Raw genomic sequence first — 13,427 nt, forward strand, 5'->3', positions numbered from 1 at the left:
CTATCTCACACGGCATCAAGATGACACGCTCTCAGTCTCTCGCCATTACGGCTTACTCAGATGCTGATTGGGCAGGTTGTCCCTCCACTCGTCGCTCCACCTCCGGTTATTGCGTCTTCCTCGGAGAGAACCTCGTCGCCTGGTCGTAAAAACGCCAGCAAACAATCTCCTGGTCCAGGGCTGAAGCTGAGTATCGAGGCGTCGCTAACGTCGTGTCCGAAGCTACGTGGTTGAGCAACCTTCTGTTTGAAATGAAGATCCATATATCCCGGGCCACAATAGTCTACTGCGACAATGTCAGTGACATATATCTCTCCTCCAACCAGGTTCAACATCAACGAACTAAACATGTTGAGATCGATATACACTTCGTCCGCGAAAAGGTTCAAATGGGTCATGTCAAGGTTCTCCATGTTCCCTCTGCTCAACAGTTCGCTGATATTTTCACAAAAGGTCTCCCCTCTCCACTCTTCTTGGACTTCAGAAACAGTTTCACCGTCCGATCATCTGACGCTAAGACTGCGGGGAAGTGTTAGAGAATATACGATTAGATATGATTAGATATGTAAATATCTTTGTGATACACTTAGATACTCTCTAGAACCATCTAATGTGTTGTATACATATTCTCACGTCAATGATAATACTAGCTACGGAGTTTCCTAAACTAATAAAAAGAGAGTACTAGACAAGAGAGAAAACAAGAACAAGTAAATATGCAAAGATACAGACCATAGGTGGACTAAGTAAGTTTTGCCAGACTTGGAACATAAGAGCACGCCAGTGGATAGCAATTTTTGTCATTAGAATCTCCGAGATCGGCTTCTCTCAAGGATTCATCCACTCCAATGATGTAAGCTACGTTGCGGTTAACTAATGAACGTTCTTTGTTTTTATCGAAAACCACGGCTACTTTCTTCTCCTCATCAATGAAGAAGCTGGCGGCAGTAAGTAGAAACTGAAACTGAAACTGAAGGCTCATGTTCACTTGTAAGAAGACCTTGGTGTTCCACGTCACACTCTCCGGCTCAATCTTCGTGGTAACCCAGATCTCCAACTCTAACGAATCCCAGCGCTGGAACAAGACCGCAAGCTGTTCTTCTCTTACACTGGATAGACTCACAGTATCTTCATCAAACGGCTCAAAAGGCAGAGGCAAAGGCGGCCCAAATCTCTCTCTTGTGAAATCAAAACAGACTAAGAAACTACGGTCTCCATCGCTTTTGTCCGAACGCTTCTTATTAGCAAACCAGTATGTATTTCCCTTGAGAGAAAGGCCACGGTCGTAATGGCCTACCCTCCAGCCTCCAGGGGGATCAAGAAACCTCCATGAATCAGAGCTCATGTCGTAGATTTTGCACTCAACAAAATCGGTAACAGTGATAAACCGCAAGACTTTGTGCTCTTCTCGTAGCCGAGAGCATATGAATAGTTCCACCAGTTGCGAAAAGCGAAAGTGGACTCGATGAACCGGGTTTGCCCTGAATACGGGTTACAAACGACGACACAAGTGCTGCCTTTAGGGATGAATAACAATAAGCCATCGCAGTGAAAGACTCGAGAGATATCGACTTCATCTGAACCCAAAATAAGTTTACCTTCATGCTTGATACATGATTCATCGTTCTTGTTGTTAAGATTGATGCTCATCAAATAAATTCTTAAATCCATCATCATGACCACCTTGTGTGATGCTGCTCCTACGCTTGCTTGTCCAAGGTGCTTCTTCGCAAAGCTCCTGCGTTTGGATAAAGTCTTCCACTCTTTGCAAGTAGATCGGAATTTTCTCAGAGATGTCAGTGGAACCTTAGAGAGCACCTCCTCCGCCAAATCCCTTGGAAGATTCGACATCTTCGTCATTGTTTTCAACTCTCAACGAGGCAACGAGACTCTCTCTATCTTTCCTTTGCCTCTGTGAACCGGTGCCTTTCTATATATTTATATACAACAATCTGGGGCGGTTACAAATTTTTTTTTCTATAACATCAAAAAGAAATAGACTTTCCTTTTCCTCTGTCTGATTACAGATTTCTGCCGCCTACTCACGGAATTGCAGACGCAGAAGAAACCCTTAGGGAAAGGGATTCGGTGACAACCAAAAGGAAAGAGAAAAAATACTAAACAATGTAATTAATTCGGACAATACCCAATGTCTTAATGATGGGCCGTAGTACGATAACACAAAGTCAATACGATGATAGAAAAATTATGCTGATATTCCCACTAAACAACGTAATTAATTCGGACAATACCCAATGGATTGATGCTGGGCCGTAGACTACTGTACGAATGCTTATGTTGCATACCGTTTTTTTTTGTTTAACTTTAAAATGGTCTGATTCATTACTTCCAAACTTGGTTTTGTGGAATCATTTTGATGATACCAATTAGGGGAAAGTGACCATTTAATTCCTCGAGTATTTGAAATTGACACTTTAAACCCCAACTAAGGGTACGCAAAATAATGCCTCAAGTTTTAGTTGACTTAACGAAATTAAACTCGTAATTAATCCACGTTTAAGACTTAACATAGAACGTTAACCTAATCTTTTATCACTCTTTTTAATCATCTTCTTCCCCCCATTTCGTCCCAAATCAAAAACCAGTGAACCCTAAAACTTATTTTGGCAATAATTGGAGAGTTCATTCCGGAAAATCCTTTGACGAAAACAACAATTTCTTCTCTGTTTGAGCATGACGAACCTCATGAAGAACAAAGAACTTTTCTCAGAGAAAGAACCGATTTTGTATATGCCATTACACCCTGTAACTGATTCTTTATGTGCTTACAAAATTTCTTAAATTATGTAAATGTGCAAGTGATAGATATTGAAATCGTTGGAGTATAGGAGGAGGGCATAAGTGAACTTGGAAATTCTGTAAGAGTATGGAAAGTACATAATCTCATCGTCTGCCAACGGCTACATATTATGTAATTACGTTATAGTATCCCCTAAAATATTGCCTTACCTTACTTGTAACCTACTCTGTACATATAAGAAACATAGCTCCTCAATACAATAATATCATTCGATTCCAATATCGAACATGGTATCAGAGCTTCCATAGGTGAAAACCTATTTTTTTTCTCTTCCGCCTCTCTCTTCTCCCAAATCTCGTTTCTTGTTCTTATCTCTTAACTTCTTCTTCACGCATCAATGGCTGAAAACTCAGCTGAGCGTACGGTTGTCTTCAACCCTAATGATCCCGTAAACACCTTGCTCTCGGTCAATATGTCGAGCGTAACCAAGCTTACAACGACGAACTACCTAATGTGGAGTCGTCAGATTCGTGCACTCCTTGAGGGTCATGAACTACATCACTTCATCGAAACCAATGACAGAACACCAGATCAGACTGTTCTCGTCAATGGTGAACGTCAACCAAATCCGGCCTTTGCTCCTTAGAGGCGACAGGATCGGCTTCTCTATAGTGCCGTCATCGGTGCGATCACCCTACCAGTCCAGATCGTCGTCTCCAGCGCAACAACAACGAAAGAAGTATGGGATCTACTCTCATCGACCTTTGGCAATCCGACTCGTGGTCATGTTCGACAAATAAAGAAGCAGATTGAATCATGTGTCAAGGGTACCAAGACCATCAGTGAATATCTGCGTCTGGTTAAGTCAAAGACCGATGAGCTTGCATTACTTGGCAAACCAATGGATCCTGAAGATGTCACAGAGAGAATTCTTGATGGACTCCCTGAAGAGTATAAACCAGAGATTGATGCTATCCATGGTCGTGACACTACGATTCCGTTTCATGAGTTGTATGAGAGACTCATCAACCGTGAAGCTATGCTCCTATGCAAAGAATCTTCCGCGGTCACTCCGATTGTGGCACATGCCACAGATACGAAAAATCGCAATCACTGGAGGAACAACAACAACAACAACTATCACCAGAACAGAGGCACTCAAGGAGTATCTCAACCGAGGTTTAACAAACCTTATCAAGGACGATGTCAAGCCTGTGGGGTTCAAGGTCACAGTGCCAAGTACTGTCCACAGTTCCGCCTTGTTCCAGGTGCAGCGATGACTACACCAGTGCATCAACCGCGACCTCAGCAGACCTGGAACACTCCACAATCAAATATGGCGTGGCACCCTCATGCAAATCAGGCGATCATGCCATTTCAAATGAACCAACCTATCATGTCTGATGCATCTACATGGTTGTTTGATAGCGGCGCCTCTCACCACATGACATCGGAGTTGGCCACCCTGTCTCTACACAATCCATACAGTGGAGGTGATGGTGTCTTACGCGGTGATGGGTCAGGCCTCAACATCTCCCACACTGGTTCCTTATCTCTTCCCTCTTATACTAAACCTTTCTTTCTTAATAGTGTCTTATGTTTTCCATCACTTCAAAATAATTTAATCTCTGTGTTTCAATTATGCTCAACTAATGGAGTTGCTGTTACTTTTACTCCCACATACTTTCAGGTCAGAGACTTGCAGACGGGGGCTCTACGTCTGGAGGGCAAACCTAAAGATGGTACCTATGAATGGCCTCTTTCCAAAACTTCAAAACCTCCATCTCTTGCTTTTGCTTCAGCTGTTAAGACCACTATGTCTGATTGGCACTCGCGTCTTGGTCATCCTGCTTTTCCAATTCTTCAAAAACTAGTTTATGTTTCTCAATTACCGGTTACTTCTAGTGTTTTAATGGCTTCTCCATGCACTTCTTGCTCTATTAATAAAATGCAAAAGTTGCCTTTTCAAAACTCCACTTTAAAATCTTCTTCTCCACTTGATATAGTATTCTTAGATGTTTGGACATCTCCAATCATTTCAGAAGATGGTTTCAAATATTATGTTATATTTGTAGATCATTTTACTCGCTATACGTGGTTATATCCATTAACACAAAAATCCCAAGTTTTTGATGTTTTTACTAGGTTCAAAGTATTGGTTGAAAATCGATTTCAAACCAAACTTAGAACTCTATACACTGACAATGGGGGTGAGTATATAGCTTTAACAGCTTTTCTAGCATCTCATGGCATTTCTCATATGATAAGTCCGCCGTATACTCCTGAACATAATGGTATATTGGAGCGTCGACATCGACATATAGTCGAAACTGGTCTTGCTTTGTTATCCCATGCATCAATGCCTAGATCGTTTTGGACATATGCATTTGCTACGGCTCTCTATCTAATCAATAGAATGCCAACTCCGGTTTTAAAATATCAAAACCCTTTTCAGTGTTTACATGGACATGTTCCAAACTATGAAAAACTAAGGAGTTTTGGCTGCTTGTGTTTTCCATGGCTTAGACCATATGCATCTAACAAGCTTGATGCAAGATCGACACCTTGTGTCTTTCTAGGCTACTCAATTTCACAAAGTGCCTACTTTTGTCTCGATAGAGAAACAAATCGGATTTATACTTCGCGTCATGTAGTTTTTCATGAATCGGTTTTTCCATTCGCTAATACTTCTTCAAAAAGTTCCACTGAGGATGACCAAGAGGCTACAATCCGTTCTCAACCTATAGTTTCAGTGATTCCACAGTTCGTGCCTTATACTGTGCCTCCTTCCCCATCACCCGCAGATCAACCACCTCCACCAGCCGCTCAACCACCTCCACCCACACCTACTACTCAGTCTCCTGTAACTCAATCACCAACGGTGACAGTTCCAGACAACTCTCTTCCCCAACCAATACCAATTCCTCAACCCACCCGAGTCAGTACTCGAACCAGAAAACCAGTACAAAAGCTCAATCTTCATACCACAAAAACTCCTCCCTTAGACATAATTCCCAAAACTGTCGCAGAAGCCCTCAAGAGCCCCCACTGGCACAAAGCTATGAGTGATGAGTTCAATGCTCAAACGGGAAACCATACATGGGATTTAGAAACATTAACTCAGGCTGCTAATCATGTCAATGTTGTAGGTTACCGTTGGATCTTTACAATAAAGAGGAATGCGAATGGATCCATAGCCCGCTACAAAGCTCGACTTGTTGCAAAAGGCTTCACTCAACGACCAGACATTGACTTTCATGACACCTTTAGTCCAGTTGTTAAGCCGGCCACAATCCAAACTGTCCTCAGCATTGCGGTCACTAAAAACTGGAACCTGCGGCAGCTCAATGTTAACAATGCATTTCTACAAGGACATCTCAAAGAAGATGTCTACATGATGCAACCACCCGGTTTCGTCGACAAAGATAATCCTCATGTTGTGTGTAAGCTAAGAAAAGCGATCTATGGCCTTCGACAAGCTCCCCGAGCGTGGTACAATGAGCTTCGCACGTTTCTCCTGCAATCGGGTTTCAAAAACTCAGTTGCTGATGCGTCTCTCTTCATCTATAACAAAAGCGGCGTTCTCATCTACATGCTAATTTATGTCGATGATTTGATCATCACTGGCAACAGTCCTCCTCATACAACACGGTTTATCGAATCCTTATCTCAACGTTTTTCGCTAAAAGATTTAGATGATCTCTCTTTCTTTCTTGGCATTGAAGTTATTAGAACCAAAGATGGACTGCATTTGAATCAGACTCGCTACATAGCTGATCTTTTACATCGTACAAATATGACAGATTGTAACTCTATTAAAACACCAATGTGTACTAATACTCCCTTGACTTTGTTTTCAGGTACATCATTAGATGACCCATCAGAATATCAAGCAGTGGTTGGAAGCCTCCAATATCTCTCTCTGACGCGACCTGACATCTCGTTCCCGGTGAACAAACTGTCTCAGATAACGCACAAACCAACTACTGAACACTAGCAAGCAGTCAAACGAGTTCTCCGGTACCTCGCAGGCAGTATGACACGAGGCATCTTTCTCCATGCTCACAACACTCCTAACCTCCATGCATTTACTGATGCGGATTGGGCTGGAAATAAAGATGATTACATCTCTACTGGTGCCTATATCGTCTACCTTGGTCGTCACCCCATAGCTTGGTCCTCTAAGAAGCAAACTGGTGTGGCACGTTCATCTACTGAAGCCGAGTACCGGTCACTAGCAGCAACAACAGCGGAAGTATGTTGGCTTCAGTCTCTGCTCTCTGAACTTGACGCCCCATCTCCCACGACACCAGTCATATATTGTGACAACATTGGAGCGACGTATCTGGCCGAAAATCCGGTCTTTCATTTACGTATGAAGCATCTGGCTCTCGACTATCATTTTGTTCGCCAATTTGTCCAAAGCGGTGCACTGCGCGTATCACACGTCAACTCAGCTGATCAACTTGCTGATGCACTAACCAAACCGTTACCACGCACACGGTTTGAATCTCTAGTTGTCAAGATCGGACTCTCCTATAGCCGTCCGTCTTGAGGGGGTGTGTAAGAGTATGGAAAGTACATAATCTCATCGTCTGTCAACGGCTACATATTATGTAATTACGTTATAGTATCTCCTAGAATATTGCCTTACCTTACTTGTAACCTACTCTGTACATATAAGAAACAGAGCTCCTCAATACAATAATATCATTCGATTCCAATATCGAACAAATTCATCTAGACTTCTAAAATGGCAGAGGGGATTTCCAACAAAGTGTGTGTGTGGTAGTGATGTTACCACTTATACATCAAAGTCAACTGCTAAACCAGGGTGCCCCTACTTTCGTTGTGCTGCTTCACGAAAGGTAAGCTAAAACGAGTTCTTTATCTTCTTCTTTCAGTTATTTGAAAACGGGGTTTTGAAACTTCTTTTTTTCTGATTGCAGGATGGCCATTTGTTTAAGTGGGTTGAAGATGGGATGTATGAAGAAGTGCAAGACCTATTACAAAGGGTTGAGAGGATGGAAATGAATAAATTAAATCTTGAGGTTCAAAATGTCAAAGAAGAAGTTCTTCAATGCAAATCCGAGCGTAAGAAATCAAAGATGACGAATATTGTCCTTGTCCTCTGTTTTTGTATTCTGGTCATTGTAATCATGTACCATCTGATGTTTGAAGGTGAAGGCAACAAATAAGCTAGTGTTATGCTTGTTGTATGTTTTAAGAATGTAAGACCTATGACTTTATTTATGAATGTAATACCTTTTGAGATTACTTAATGTTAGATCTTAAGAGACTTTTTAAGAGAATACAAAAGATATTATGATAGATGAAATAAGTGCATTACAAGACATAAAAGTGAAAGTTACACGATAGAAGCTAGGAGAATAGCATTACAAGCTGAACATGTGAAAGAAACTAAGACATAAAGATAAAACCGAAGTGAAAAAGAGCTTGTGTTGAAGCAGCTTGACATTTAGGTTGAGAAACCAAATCTGCCTTGAGAAGATCTTGGTTGAGAAGCTTGTGTAGATCCAGCTTGTGATGAAACAGCCTCTGATGATTCTCCCTACAAAGAGACAAAGAAAATCAACCACCAAGACAATCAAAACAACCACAACGCAAGTTAACAAACCTGATATTTTTTTGGTCGGCCTCTTGGCCGTTTTGCTGGAGGAGGTGCAGTCGGGTTAGAACATCTTGTTTTGTTATGTCCTTCCTTTTTGCAGTTGGAACATGTTCCAGTTCGATCATGGCGAGTTAATTTGTACTTGTTAGTTGTAGACTTATAAGGACTTTTCTTCCTTGCATAATTATTAGGCCGGCCTTTGTTTCCCCGAGATGGTGGAGGTAAAATTGGTAGTCGACCAACCTTTTCCAAAGCTTCATCCCCTGAACTGGTTCCATTCCCTTCGCATATAGCTGCCTCCACTTGGCTGTCAAGTAATAATCTGAGACATAGTCATCAAGATTTAGTTTTGTTGTTGTAATCACACACATAGCATGCATGCAAGGGATGCCATTCAACTGCCAGTACCCACACCCACAAGTCTTTGTCCTCATCTCAACACGGTAACTATCATTGTGGTATTCAATCTCATGCACATCTCCCACAGTCATATACCTTATGCAGTCTTTAGCCTTTGCCTATTTTTTCAATCTCCAAGTCCGCTTTTGGTGTGTACCTTTTCTTCCACCTATTTGTTAGGATATTTCTCTGAGCATTCCTCTCCATGCATTTCCTTCTTACGTCGGTTAGAAAGTCTATGCCGCAAAACATACATACAACCTGTTGAATCTTTGCAAGCTTCCAGGTACTGGTCCGGGTATTGTCTCAGTCTCCATAGTTGATCCTCTATTAGACTTGTGTATCTCTTCCTCATAATCCCACAATCTAGCAAATTGAGCCTCATGACTCACCTTCCTCTTATTTGTTAAGTCAACTAAAACTTGAGGCACTATTTTGCGTACCCAATAGTTGGGGTATTAAAGTGTCAATTTCAAATACTTGAAGAATTAAAAGTGTCAATTTTAAATATTTTGCGTACCCAATAGTTGGATTTAATGCTCATGTCGTGTTCATCGGTTGTTAACTCTAATTATGTTCGAAACATGTTTTGATTTCTGGATAAAAAAATTCTCTGTTTATACAAATTAATGATCTCCTTATCCAACTAAGTTATTGCTTGGTATCTGTAATAACCCAGCTCAGCCAAACACTGGTCTTATCTCTCAGCCCATGATTTCTTGGTAGTGAAACAGAAAACAAACAACTTATTTATGCTATACACCTTATAAAGAACTCAAAAGTAATTATGCTTGCAAATGTAACGTAGCTGGCAATCTGTTCTACATAAATTCGTCAAAATAAATCCTTCTATTAAACAGAAGAAGGAAAATATAGCAAAACAGAAACAAAGGTATAATAATAATCCTTCTTGTTAAAAGAGAGTACTAGACAAGAGAGAAAACAAGAACAAGTAAATATGCAAAGATACAGACCATAGGTGGACTAAGTAAGTTTTGCCAGACTTGGAACATAAGAGCACGCCAGTGGATAGCAATTTTTGTCATTAGAATCTCCGAGATCGGCTTCTCTCAAAGATTCATCCACTCCAATGATGTAAGCTACGTTGCGGTTAACTAATGAACGTTCTTTGTTTTTATCGAAAACCACGGCTACTTTCTTCTCCTCATCAATGAAGAAGCTGGCGGCAGTAAGTAGAAACTGAAACTGAAACTGAAGGCTCATGTTCACTTGTAAGAAGACCTTGGTGTTCCACGTCACACTCTCCGGCTCAATCTTCGTGGTAACCCAGATCTCCAACTCTAACGAATCCCAGCGCTGGAACAAGACCGCAAGCTGTTCTTCTCTTACACTGGATAGACTCACAGTATCTTCATCAAACGGCTCAAAAGGCAGAGGCAAAGGCGGCCCAAATCTCTCTCTTGTGAAATCAAAACAGACTAAGAAACTACGGTCTCCATCGCTTTTGTCCGAACGCTTCTTATTAGCAAACCAGTATGTATATCCCTTGAGAGAAAGGCCACGGTCGTAGTGGCCTACCCTCCAGCCTCGAGGGGGATCAAGAAACCTCCATGAATCAGAGCTCATGTCGTAGATTTTGCACTCAACAAAATCGGTAACAGTGATAAACCGCAAGACTTTGTACTTGCGACTGCACGATCTGCTTCTCTTCTCGTACCCGAGAGCATATGAATAGTTCCACCAGTTGCGAAAACAGAAAGTGGACTCGATGAACCGGGTTTGCCCTGAATACGGGTTACAAAGGACGACCCTAGTGCTGTCTTTAGGGATGAATAGCAATAAGCCATCGCAGTGAAAGACTCGAGAGACATCGACTTCATCTGAACCCGAAATAAGTTTACCTTCATGCTTGATACATGATTCATCGTTCTTGTTGTTAAGATTGATGCTCATCAAATAAATTCTTAAATCCATCATCATGACCACCTTGTGTGATGCTGCTCCTACGCTTGCTTGTCCAAGGTGCTTCTTCGCAAAGCTCCTGCGTTTGGATAAAGTCTTCCACTCTTTGCAAGTAGATCGGACCTTTCTCAGAGATGTCAGTGGAACCTTAGAGAGCACCTCCTCCGCCAAATCCCTTGGAAGATTCGACATCTTCGTCATTGTTTTCAACTCTCAACGAGGCAACGAGACTCTCTCTATCTTTCCTTTGCCTCTGTGAATGAGACTTTTTAAATATATATAACAACGAGGTAATAGCCCGCGACTTACGCGGAATGTGATTATTAGTTTCGTTATTTTTCAATAAGAAAACATTAATCTGTTTAATCTGGATATCGGTTCGGTTTTAAGTTGTCTTTGGTTTTTAATCTCCTAGAATATAACTATCATTTTAAATCAATATTTATTTGGTTTGTTCGGTTAAATTTTTTGATGTTTTTGGTTTTTTTCTGTGATAATAAAAAATTACTATTATTTGTTTGTTTTCATGTTATGAATTTTAGATAGTCGTGATGTCGAACCAATGGTTTCATATTATAGTTTCTAAACAGATAATAGTTAAAAAAAATTATTAAGACAAATCATTTTATTACAATTTGGTCGACAGTGAAAAAAGCATTTCGAAAAATAATATTTTAACTTCCAAAAAAATTAGATATTTCAGTTGTGGTAAATACTTAGTTATAAGGTGCTGACGTCAATGTGCACATTTATGTGTATGTAAAAGTATATAAATATGGTTGATAAATATATAAAGATACTGTTCAAAAATAATACATGAAAAATAAAATTCTTAAAATGAAATTATTTAAAAACAAAAATATTGTAAAATTTATATAAACTATAATATATAACTTATATATAATTCTTTAAATATATGTTTATATATGTATATAACGGATCAAATTGGATATTCGTTCCTGTAAATATTGATATTTGTGATTTGTTTTTTTAACGGATATTGCATTTTAGTATGTGATTTGCTTCGTAGAGTAACAGATATCCAGATTTTTTCGGTTCGAATCAAAATGCATAACGAATCGAATCAAAATTTATGAATAATTTATCCAGCTCTATTCATAAACGGTAAAAATAACGTAAAGAAGAACCATGCATATGAGTTTTGTATTAAAAAAACGTAAAATACATAGTGTGAACATATTTATGTAGAATTTGGTTGAGAAACTCTCTACATGTAACATGTGTCCATTTTATTGTGAACACATTTATTACAATGTTTCTACATGTGACATGTGTACAGTTTAGTGTGAACACATTTATTACAATGCTTCTCCTTTAATATATATAAGGGATCTGTGGCGATTACAAATTTCCTTTTCTATAACATCGAAACCCCGAAAAAAAAAGAATTTCCTTTTTCTTTGTGATTACAGATTAGAAAATACACAATGTATTATAATAATATTTATAATTAAATTGATTCTATCTGAAAATAGATATAAAGACAAAAAAATTATACAAATAGAAATAATATTGATATAAGAAAAATGCAAAAGATAATTTATTATAGGATGAGAAGAGGAGGTGTGTGTTACGATGAGTCCGTTAATGGTTTGTAAGTTAAGGAACGGTTTGTTAGTTAAATGTTAAAACATTTTAAAAAGAAATTGAGATTTATTTTACGATTCAAAAATAGTTGAAGAATCACTACAAGAAAGCACGCCTGTTGCAAGGGAAATTTGCAAGGGAAAAATTTCCTCGCAAATTTGCAACGGAGCCGCAAGGGCATTGCGACGAAAATAATTTTCCTCGCAAAACGCTCGCAAATTTGCATCAAAATAGTTTCCTCGCAAAATTGCAACCAATTTGCGAGACTTTTCCGCAAACTCACGCAAACTCGTCGCAAATTTGCGATAGAAGCTATCGTCGCAAATCCGTTACAAATTTGCAAGAAATTTGCGTGAGAATTGCAATACCATATATGTTTATTGCAATTCTGTCGCAAAAAAAACAGATAGGTTGGTGAACACGTTTTTTGTTTCGTGTAACTAATCTCGCACAAAAAAAAACATATAGGTTGGTGATACACGTTTTTTCTAAGTGTAACTAATATTTGCAAGGGACAAATCTCTCTCGCTAATCCCTTGCAAAGGGGAAAGGCATCGTAATTCCGTTGCAATTTCCGTCGCAATTCCCCTGCAAGTGTCTTGCAAATATTTTTCAGATGTCTATATATAGCATCTGTGAGAAGTGAGCGACCATTGGAAAAAAAAAACGAAAGAAAAAAGAAAAAAAAATGAAAAAAACGAAAAATAAAATAACAAAAAGTTGAGATAAATATATTGCCGTGAGTTGTGAGTAAGAAAAAAATAGAAAGTTGAGAGAAAAATGGCGTCCGGACATGAAATATACGCGCTACGGGCATGGATGTACAATCATAAGGATCCGGAGACTGGTGAAGTAACGAAAGAGTATCGTGCTGGACTACGAGGATTTTTACAACAGGCAACTAATCAACCATTCGCAAGGGAGCATGGTAAAATCTTTTGTCCCTGTAGAAAATGCAAGAACGAGCCATATTTAGAAATAGATACTGTGAAGAGGCATTTATATAATAGAGGATTTAGACCAAATTACTACATATGGTTTTTGCATGGGGAAGGTGCATCAAGTAGTAGTACGGGTCAGGGATTTGAACTGCCAAATTATAAT

The 13,427-nt window shown here is 39.5% G+C and overlaps 1 protein-coding gene and 1 pseudogene across 1 annotated transcript; both read right to left on the bottom strand.

Moving 5' to 3' along the window:
- Positions 1-587: 587 nt before the first annotated feature.
- LOC106328689 lies at positions 588-2,110 on the bottom strand (annotated as a pseudogene).
- A 7,606-nt stretch (positions 2,111-9,716) lies between these two features.
- Positions 9,717-10,967, bottom strand: LOC106332664 (putative F-box protein At3g23420). Its single transcript, XM_013771142.1, has one exon. It carries the CDS (start codon positions 10,914-10,916, stop codon positions 9,777-9,779), a length of 1,140 nt encoding a protein of 379 aa, XP_013626596.1. The 5' UTR covers positions 10,917-10,967; the 3' UTR covers positions 9,717-9,776.
- Between the last annotated feature and the right edge of the window lie 2,460 nt (positions 10,968-13,427).

Source organism: Brassica oleracea, chromosome C3, assembly GCF_000695525.1.
Source record: "Brassica oleracea var. oleracea cultivar TO1000 chromosome C3, BOL, whole genome shotgun sequence".
Lineage (NCBI taxonomy): Eukaryota > Viridiplantae > Streptophyta > Magnoliopsida > Brassicales > Brassicaceae > Brassica > Brassica oleracea.

What these genes read in the sequence shown, in the direction of transcription:
- LOC106332664 (XM_013771142.1), bottom strand. Translation starts at nt 10,916, where the DNA reads ATGACGAAGATGTCGAATCTTCCAAGGGATTTGGCGGAGGAGGTGCTC.